Below are 11,094 nucleotides of genomic sequence, written 5' to 3'. Positions count from 1 at the left end.
AGATAATAGGTTGTGGCTCTATGTTGTATAGATGCTTGTGTGAGCAGTAAATTTGTGTGAGAACATTCGTGAGCACTCTATTTATGCAATATGACATATCCAGTCTTGAAAGTTTAGTCTTTTAATAATATTTAAATAGACTTATAGGAATATGTAAATTACCTGTTGTTCAGTGGCACATGTGAAATACATAAATGCCCCGTTAAAATAAATTGAGGCAGCAATCAAAAATCCATTTTAGTGGCAATAATATGAAAATTTTATTTAGAATTTTATTTATTTAAAGCATTATTTTTTTGAAAGTAGCTTTAAAAAAAGATATTAGGATGCTTCAGTCAGGTGTAATAAGGTGTAAGTGCAATTAAGACTGGAGATAATGTAACAGAGTGGTTATTATTATTATTATTATTATTGTTATTATTATTATTATTATTGTTTAGAGTGAATTCCCGGTATGCTTTACTTAAATCCTGTGTGTCGTCTTCCGGTGTGTGTCAGTTGATATTTGACCAGTTTTTGCAACCTGTTTTACTCAACAGGGACAATGGGCTGAACATAACCTGAATGTGACGACCTTCTGTGCGCGAGCTTCACCTTACCGACTTGTTTCCGGTTTGAACGTTCACCTTGATTAACAAACTGCAAACGATTTTGTTGTATATCATCATTTCGGTGGTGTTTCACACTCGCTGTCTGAGGTCCTGCGCTTTCTGTTTCTCTTTCCTCAGAATTCTTCGGTAGGAATTTCTCCGGTGTGAATCTCACACACAGGTGAACACACCCTAGCGGTGTATGGTTTTGCGTCATAGTTGTATCTGGTTCTGTTGTATGTCCAGAAAGTGAAATTTCGACTCGTATAACTTTCCTTACATTGCACATCTCGCTTTTTGCCTATAAATACTAAGTATTAACAGTGCACAAGATGGTGATAGTAAAGTGGAGAGCACTTCACACTCTGATTAGGAGTAACAGTCTGCTGTACAGGAAAGTAGAGTGTGTAAACTGGGAATACAATGTTTCTACGTTTAGTGCACCTTTGTGTCATTTTGACTCTGTGCAGTGTGAGCTCTGGCTTCAGCTGCCGATGGATCAATCTTAGATTCAAGCAGCACCATGCGACATGTTTAGCACTGCTTAGAGAAATGGTGAGGCCTATCTATCTATCTATCTATCTATCTATCTATCTATCTATCTATCTATCTATGTTTGTTTGTGGAAAATGTAACATTGGAATACTCTTGTTTTTGTTCCTACAGGGAGAGGAAATCAGCGTCAATGCCTCCATCCCGGATAACTGGCATCACTGGTTCTTTAACCAAAGCTATTCTCAGGTTAATATATGTTAATATATTAATAATGGTGTTCACATACAGAAATTGTTGTTCTGTAATCTTGTGTGTACTCTTCCTTCATCTTCATCTCTATCCTTCTTCCTCAGCCAGAGAAACAGATCTGGTTCATCGTTCAGACTCTGGATGAGGTCTCTCGTTTATTGGAAGATTCAGACTCTGTCTCCTGGAACAAGGACAAGCTGGAAACTTTCTTACATATGCTGGATCTGCAGGCCAATGGACTACGCTCATGTGTGAGTGCTCCTTTTTTCAATGCGTTCTCTAAAGGTATCAATCAGGTGTGGAATGAATATTGTAAAATAAAGTAGTGCTGTGGTTTATAGCCTGACGTTTCTAAAATTAAAAAGAGTGATCCAAGTATAATGTACTTCTTTCTATAATCCTGGATGTTTTTTAAACACAGCTTGAGCACAAAATGAAAAAGAACAAAAGATTGCCCTTATACTTCAAACAACTAAGAGATCTCACCAAGAACGACAAGGTCAGCAATTATATCAACTTCCCTTATTCAAACACACTGTGACATAGGCAGAAAGATGTTTAATGTAAAGGTGACTTGGTGTAGCTCTGATTGTAAAATATTGGGATTTAACTTTACAGCAGGAGAAGAACGAGGCATGGGAGTGGATCAGAAAAGAGCTGCTTCAACTCTTCGGGCTGTTGGACTTTTTCCCTGCTGTCTCTGTGAATCATGCTGAAAATGAAAACTAATAATGAGTTGAAATCTTGCAGTGGTGACCAGTAGATTGTGAGTTCAAATCCCAGAACCACCAAAGAAAAGCTGTTGGCTGTTTTGAAAGACTCTTAAAGGCTTCAAGTTATATTAATTATTCAGGTTTTGCTCTATTCATAGTACGCAAAATTAGCAGTGTATTTCTGTTTCATCCCACATTTTCAACTGTTACATGATGTTTACTCATGATATTTATTTAATTTTACTGAAATCTGTTATTTAAAAATATATCTGTCTGTTAAATTATAAAACTGTGATTATGTCTTAAATTTTTTGGGATTTATATTTTTAAAAAGTATGTAAGTATGTATGTATGTATGTATTTATTATTTGTATTTATATTATGTATGTCGTTATTCATGCATTATGCAGCTGGACGGATTTTTGAAATTTTTGAAGATGTTACAATTACACCACTAGCAAATACCTCATAATAAAAATTATCTTTAAAACCAAAATGCCTGAGTCTTCTAAGTGTTATTCATTAATGACTAAATACTGGAGTTTATAATGATGGAGTTTAAAGTAGATGTCCATAATAGCTTTATCTTCATAGTGACGTTCACCAAAACACAAGAAACAACTAAGGAAGGTTTACATTAAAGATCATGATGCCAGGCCTGATGGAACTGTTAATAAAATGCAGAGGACTAACTAAGCTCAGTCTTATTGCTACAAATGTTATGCTGACTTAGTAGACCATTTATGAACATTACAGTGCAATTGCTGTACAAAGCCAGATATTTGCACCATAATGGTATTCTGCAGTGTATGTGTGTGTATCTGAAGTTATAGACTCTTGAGTTTGGCAGATATTTGATTAAATCAAGCCATTTCATTAAGGATATAATGACAGTTAAACTGGCACATGGTACTACACCTAGATTTCTGATGAGATGTGGGATTAGACAGGGTTGTCCAATAATTCTCCTCTTGTTTTAACTTATTACACAAATAATTCCTTTGCACCTTAAAAAGGAAGAATTTCAAGGTATATTAGTGTTTGGTAGAAAGCATAATTCTTAAAAAATTATTTCAGTTTGCTAATGATACAACAATATTTTTACACAATAAAAAAGATTCTAAAAGCAACTGAATGCAAAAAATAATTCTCCTGAGTATCTGAATTAAACATGGATGTAAAGAAATCTGTCTTGTTAAGCAATGCCAAACATAGAAAGTTAATTTTCCTATGGAGCACACAATTACATATTTAGGTGCAGTCACATAATGACAATGGACAAAAATGAAACTATCTAAACTTTAATCCTATAACTGACAGAAAAGGAAAATGCTTAATATGTGGCTATAGAGAGATATATCTTTAAATGGGAGGATTTTATTAAAATTATTTCATTATAAAGCTGAAGGAATATCTAACTGTATGCTTATGTCTTGAAATGCTTCCAAACATATAGTCAATTTGTTGAATTTCATGTGGAAGAATAAATGATATTATTTGAATATTGAATTACTTAAAATATCACATTTATAGTAAAATTTTTAATTAATTTGATGAAAGAAAAAGAGTATCTAGAATATATTCCCAAATTTGTTTAATTTAGTGGGTGGAGTAGAATTTTTTTTTCTTAAATGCGACTATCGCATTAAGCATCTAGCAATAAAACTGTGTACCTTCCATAAGTAAGTTCTTCTAGCATGGAAATTAGCACACAAACATATTTTATGTTAATCCGTACATAGGGTCTTTTTTTTTATTAGGAACAACAGGATTATTCAAAATTAAAAGAAAAAAAAACCCTTTAAAAGATTAATAATGACATTATTTTAGTTAAACAGATTTTGAAGGTTACTTACTGACATACAGTGCATTTCTTGTTAAATTTGGTTTACAAATCCCACCCAAAGAGTGCTGTGGTTTTGATGCTATACCTGGGAAAGCTTTACAGCTCTTCAGAAACTGCATAAATGATAGGTTTAACCACAACATTAACTTTTGGAAAATGAAATAGACTTATGGGAAGTTAACATCACAACTTGAAAAATTTAGATAAGGAAAACCTTGATTAATCTAAAATGCTTCATGTAAATCTTTTTAATTATAAGACTCCGAAATAAGAATAAGATATAGACAATTTGTTACAAATATTACATTAATAATAAAGTGGAAGAAGTTTCTTTCAGAACTTCACATATATCTTGTAAAATGTCTGTTAGAAAAAAATGAATGGGATTTTATGTATTGTATTGTTGTAGTGTCTGTAAACTTGGAAAAAGACAGTTAATCAGTTGTTCTTTAAATGTATTTATGTGACAGTGTTTTGGATTGATATTGAACATTTCAGAAAGACCAATAACTGGAAAAACAATACATCTGAAGGGTTGTGATATTATTTTTTAAAATTTTATTGTAATAACACTGATGTGGAAAAAGACACTGCTTTCTCATTACTGTGGTGTTACTGTTTGTTGGACATTTTCATATTCTTAAAAGAAAATGGATGGACTTGAAACTTTGAATTATTTAAAGTGGAGCTGAATGAATATGGCACTGCAGTTAAAACTATAAAGAACAGAAAAGTTCTTAAAATGTAATATTTTTCTCAAACTCAATATTTGTTGATGATTTTCTCTGGTGTTTTTTTATTGTCTGTTCCTATACCGCTGGAATTATGAGATTGTTTATAACTGAAGTTTTTATTGAACAAAAGTGCATAAAGCTAGAATTCAGCATGAAAAATCTTTTAGCACACGTCAAACAGGACTCCAAAAATGTGCTAATTTGCAAACATCTATGCGCGAGCTTCACCTTACCGACTTGTTTCCGGTTTGGACGTTCACCTTCATTAACAAACTGCAAACTACTTTGTTGTACATCATCATTTCGTTGATGTTTCACACTTGCTGTCTGAGGTCCTGGGCTTTCTGTTTCTCTTTCCTCAGAATTCTTCGGTAGGAATTTCCTCCAGTCTCCGGTGTGAATCTCACACACAGGTAAACACACCCTAGCGGTGTATGGTTTTGCGTAATTACAACTGTATTTGGTTTTGTGTTGTATGTCCAGAAAGTGAAATTTCGACTCGATTAACTTGTCTTACAGGGTGCATCTCTCTTGTTGCCTATAAATAAGGCATGGGAGTGGATCAGTAAAGGTGAATTGATGTAGCTGTCATGCTAAAATATTGGGATTTAACTTTACAGCAGGAGAAGAACGAGGCATGGGAGTGGATCAGAAAAGAGCTTCTTCAACTGTTCGGGCTGTTGGACTTTTTCCCTGCTGTCTCTGTGAAACGTGCTGCAAACGACAACTACTAATCAGTTGAGGTCTTGCAGTGGTGACCAGTAGGTTGTGAGTTCAAATCCCAGAACCACCAGAGAAAAGCTGTTGGCTGTTGTGAAAGACTCTTAACCTACAACTGCTTAGCTTTTGCTTGAATTGGATTTTCCTTCACTTATCAATCGCTTTGGATCAAAATGCAGTCTAAGGGTTCAGTTTGTATTGTGGCCCTATTCAAAATCATAGTAAGCAAAATTAGCAGTGCATTTCTGTTTCATCCCAAATTTTCAACTGTTACATGAAGCTTACTCTTGCTATTTATTAAATTTTAATGATTTTTTTTATTTTCAAAAAGTATGAGTCTGTTAAATGATAAAACTGTGATTATGCCTTACCTTTTTATTTACATCTTTGGGATATATTTTTTAAAGTATTTATTTATTTATAGATACAGTATGTATGTCTTTATTCATGCATTATGCAGCTGGACTGTGAAAATTTTGAAAATGTTTTGAATAAGAAATATATGTAATTCTTCAAGATGTTACAATTACACTGCTAGCGAATGCTTCATAATAAAAATTATGTTTAAATCCAAAAAAGCCACAGTCTTGTAAGTGTTGTTCATTTATTACTAAATAATGGATATTATAATGATGGAGTTTAAAGTAGATGTCCATAATAGCTTTATCTTCATAGTGATGTTCAGCAAAACACAAGAAACAACTAAGGAAGGTTTACTTTAAAGATCATGATGCCAGGCCTGATGGAAATGTTAATAAAATGCAGAGGACTAACTAAGCTCAGTCTTATTGCTACAAACATTATGCTGACTGTGTTGACCATTTATGAACATTACAGTGCAATTGCTGTGCAAAGCAAAGTGGATTTGGCAGATATTTTATTAAATCAAACCATTTCATAAAGGATGTAATGACTCAATTTAACTGGCACATGGTACTACACCTAGATTTCTGATGAGATGTGGAATTAGACAGGGTTGTCCAATAATTCTCCTCTTGTTTTAACTTATTACCTAAATTATGCCTTTGCACCTTAAAAAGGAAGAATTTCAAGGTACATTGTTGTTTGGTAGAAAGCTTAATTGTTAAAAAAATTATTTCAGTTTGCTAATGATACAACAATATTTTTACACAATAAAAAAAGATTCTAAAAGCAACTGAATGCAAAAAATAATTCTCTTCAGTATCAGGATTAAACACGGATGTAAAGAAATCTGTCCTGTTAAGCAATGCCAAAAATAGAAAATTAATGTTTTTGAGCACACAGTTACATATTTGGGTGCAATCACATAATAAAAATGAATAAAAATGAAACTATCTAAAGTTTAATCCTTAGAAAACTTCTTAAAATGTAATATTTTTTGTCAAACTCAATATTTGTTGATTATATTCTCTCGTGTTTTTTAAGGTCTGTTCCTATACTGCTGGAATTATGAGATTGTAACTCAAGTTTTTACTGAAGAAAACTTGTTTTAATTTTTTAAATGTCAAAAGCTTGCCATTTTAACAGTGGTGTGTAGACTTTTATATCCATTATATATATATATGTGTATATATATACCCTTTTCATTCCATGATATTTCAGGGTTGTGAAGGTACATCCAGGGGAATCCAAGGACGATGGGGTGAACAGCAGTGACAGCAATAGGGAATGAAATGTGTTCTTGATGGAGAGCACTGGTTTGGAAGAAAAGTTGTTTGGTGCTGTGGAAGCGGGGACGTGGTTGAGCGCCGGTTTGTGAGTGGAGGGCAGAGCCAGAGAAGGTGAGTGGTAAGGAATTCACACTTGCCAAGAGAGAGAGAGAGAGAGAGAATTATCTAGCACAGACCCACTTGTTTGCGTGTGCATAAATAAAATAAGCCTCTGAAAGCAAAAGTGAAAAACTGGAAACTGAAACGCCTGAGTTGTTCCCATGCTTGCGTCCTGCTTCCTCATTTGCATCAGATGCTCCAGGGCCTGGTCCAACAGGCCGGTATCCCAGCTGTGGCCATGCACCACTTTGTCCTCACCAAGATGTGACCCCAGGACGATCCAGAAGCATATCTAGCACTGTACTAGCGCTCCACAGTGGCATGGGGGCCGGCCCGAGTGTCAGTGGGAGGCCCACCTCTTGCTGGTCCTGACTGGTCAAGCCCAACTTGCAGCCCAGCAGCTGCTGGTCACCAACATGCTGGACTTCCTGGACCTGAAATGGGCAGTTTTGCAACGGGTCGGCCACCATCAACGCTTCCGTACACTGACCTTCCACAAATTCGACTGCCTGTTTGCGTTTGTCGAAAAGCTCTCAGACACTTGCCTGGAGGTGCCTGCTGGCTGAGGGATGTGACGCCAGGAACCTGATTGACCTTGTGATACTGTAGCAGTTTGTCGCCCGACTTCCGGAAGGGACAGAGGAGTGGGTCCAGTGCCACTGCCCGGCAACGCTCAATGAGGCAATCCAGCCCTCAATCCAGGGCCCCTGAATCTGGGGCCACAGGTGTGGGAGTAAGGCCTTGGCAGGTTGGCGCTGTGCTATGGGGAGCCTGGGCATTCTCAGGACCGCTGCCACATGATGGAGGTGGGGGTGTTGGTTCGGATCCCTGATGCACCGCAGGCTGCCCCCAATCGAGCCAGGTCATACTGCATACTGGTGAGTGTTCAAGGGTAGATACCACACATTGGTGGATTCGGGCTGTAACCAGACCTCAATTCACCAAAGCTTGGTTCAAGGTGAGGCATTGGGAAAGGCATGTTTGGTCAAGGAGTCAAGGAGTCAAGGAGTTTTATTGTCATTTCAGCCATATACAAGTACACAGTGAAGCGAAACAACGTTTCTCCAGGACCAAGGTGCCACATAAGACAACACAGAACAACACAGAACTACGGGGACTACATAAATTACATAAATTAAACGTAAAGTGCACAAGTGCAAACGTGCAGACAGCACAAGACAGAACAGAAAGTACATAACTACGACGCCGACCAGTACACAGTCCTGTTGAAAGTGATAAAGTGACAGTAGTGCAAATATTACAGCTGAGGTAGTGTAAACAGTGTAAACATAGAAGTAGCAGCAATAATAGAACATGTGCAAAACATGTGCAGTGCATGTGCATAGAGGATGTTCTGTTGTGTGTATATATATGTATGTATGTATGCGTGAGTTCCTTTGGACCAGTTCAGTTGTATGTGTATATATGTGTGTGTGTGTATATGTATGTGTGTGTGTGTGTGTGTGTGTTCCTTCAGTCCAGTTCTAGGTATTTAGGAGTCTGATGGCATGAGGGAAGAAACTGTTGCACAGTCTGGTTGTGAGGGCCCGAATGCTTCGGTACCATTTTCCAGACGGTAGGAGTGTGAAGAGTGTGTGTGAGGGGTGTGTGGGATCATCCACAATGCTGGTGGCTTTGCGGATGCAGCGAGAGGTGTAAATGTCTGTGATGGAGGGAAGAGAGACCCCGATGATCTTCTCAGCTGTCCTCACTATCCACTGCAGGGTCTTGCGATCCAAAACGGTGCAATTCCCAAACCAGGCAGTGATGCAGCTCCTTAGGATGCTCTCGATAGTCCCTCTGTAGAACGTGGTGAGGATGGAGGGTGGAAGATGTTCTTTCCTCAGCCTTCGCAGAAAGTACAGGCGCTGAAGGTGTGCAAGGGGAAGTTCACGAAAATCCGCTAGTGCCAGTCATTATTCACTTACAGGGGCAAAAATATAGAGTAGAGGCGGCGGTTAGTCTTTGCCTCACCCATCCACTAATCCTGGGGACAAATTGGCCAGTGTTCCGAGCGTTAGACCGAGAGTTAATCAGTTATTGTTTAAATGTATCTATGTGAAAGTGTTTTGGATTGATACTGAACATTTCAAAAAGACCAAAACTGGATAAACAATCTGCAGAATTGTGACATTGTTTTTTATTTAATTTTATTGCACTACAGTTAAAACTAAAAAGAATAAAAAAGCTCTTAAAAACATGAAATAGTTTTGTTAAACTGAATATATATATATATATATATATATATATATATATATATATATATATATATATATATATATATATGTATGTATGTATGTGTGTGTGTGTGTGTGTGTGTGTGTGTGTGTGTGTGTATATATATATATAAAAAACACCAGAGAAAATTATATATATATATATATATATATATATATATATATATATATAATTTTCTCTGGTGTTTTTGTTCTTTTCCTATACCAGTGGCCCTTTTATGTTTATTTCGATACTGTACATATATATATATATATATATATATATATATATATATTCTGTTCTGGCACTGAATTAAATTAAAAACAATTGTACATTATGAGATTGTTTTTATTGGATTTTTTAATTGATGAAAACTGCATAGAACTGGACTTCAGCTTGAAAAATCTTTTAGCACATGTTAAACAGGACTCCGAAAATGTGTTAATTATTGAATATTTTCAAACATCTATGCGCACGCTTCACCTTACCGACTTGTTTCCATTTTGAACGTTCACTTTCATTAACAAACTGCAAACTATTTTGTTGTATGGTTTTGCATAATTACAGTTGTATAATTATAGTTGTGACATGTTTAGAACTGCTTAGAGAAATGGCAAGGCTTGTTTATCTATCTATCTATCTATCTATCTATCTATCTATTCATTATTTCATTATCTACTATAACAGTGTACTGTTTTTGTGGACAATATAGCTAACATTGGGATGCTCTGTGCTTTTGTTCCTACAGGGAGAGGAAATCAGCGTCAGCGCCTCCATCCCAGATAACTGGCATCACTGGTTCTTTAACCAAAGCTATTCTCAGATTAATATATTAATGATGGTGTTCCCATGCAAAAATTGTTATTCTGATCCAGTTGTCCTTTGTGTACTCTTCCTTCATCTTCATCTCTATCCTTCACCCTCAACCAGAGATCTGGTTCATCGTTCAGACTCTGGATGAGGTCTCTCATTTATTGAAAGATTCAGACTCTGTCTCCTGGAACAAGGACAAGCTGGAAACTTTCTTACATATGCTGGATCTGCAGGCCAATGGACTACGCTCATGTGTGAGTGCTCCTTTTCTCAATGCGTTCTCTAAAGTTATCAATCAGTGTGGTATTTTACAGTAAAGTAGAGCTGTGGTTTGTAGCCTAATTTTTGCGAAAATTAAGAGTGATCCAAGCATATAATGTACTATTTCAGAGTTATATTCATATAACTCTGGATTTGTTTCTTTTAACACAGCTTGAGCATAAAATGAAAAAGAACAATAGATTGCCCTTATACTTCAAACAACTAAGAGATCTCACCAAGAATGACAAGGTCAGCAATTTTCTCAATTTCCCTTATTCACACACACTGTGAAAGTGGCAGAAAGATGTTTAATGTAAAGGTGAATTGACGTAGCTGTCATGCTAAAATATTGGGATTTAACTTTACAGCAGGAGAAGAATGAGGCCTGCGAGTGGCTCAGAACAGAGCTGCTTCAACTCTTCAGGCTGCTGGACTTTTTCCCTGCTGTCTCTGTGAGTCGTGCTGCAAATGACAAACGTGCATTGGTGACCAGTATGAGTTCAAATCCCAGAACTGCTAGAGAGCCTTTTTTATTGCATTCTTCTTCAGTTGTAGATCACTTTGGATCAAAATGCAATCAAAGGATTAAATGTGTATTCATCATACAGTGTGGCTCTTTTTTAAATTATAGTCCATTAAATTTACTATACTAATAGTAAATTATAGTTTCTGTTTCATGCCACATTTTTCTACTTTTAAATGAAG

General features: G+C 36.2%; 1 protein-coding gene across 1 annotated transcript; it reads left to right on the top strand.

The window, feature by feature from the left end:
- The first annotated feature begins 356 nt into the window (after window positions 1–356).
- On the top strand, window positions 357–2,251 carry LOC128319613 (interferon a3-like). The gene is made up of 5 exons (XM_053238866.1): window positions 357–1,145; window positions 1,257–1,331; window positions 1,439–1,585; window positions 1,756–1,833; window positions 1,953–2,251. Exons 1-5 carry the CDS (start codon window positions 1,014–1,016, stop codon window positions 2,061–2,063), a joined length of 543 nt encoding a protein of 180 aa, XP_053094841.1. The 5' UTR covers window positions 357–1,013; the 3' UTR covers window positions 2,064–2,251.
- The last annotated feature ends 8,843 nt before the right edge of the window (window positions 2,252–11,094 follow it).

The sequence above is a fragment of the Pangasianodon hypophthalmus genome, chromosome 12, assembly GCF_027358585.1.
Source record: "Pangasianodon hypophthalmus isolate fPanHyp1 chromosome 12, fPanHyp1.pri, whole genome shotgun sequence".
NCBI classification, from domain to species: Eukaryota; Metazoa; Chordata; class Actinopteri; order Siluriformes; family Pangasiidae; genus Pangasianodon; species Pangasianodon hypophthalmus.
This window is presented reverse-complemented; position numbering and strand designations above follow the sequence as displayed.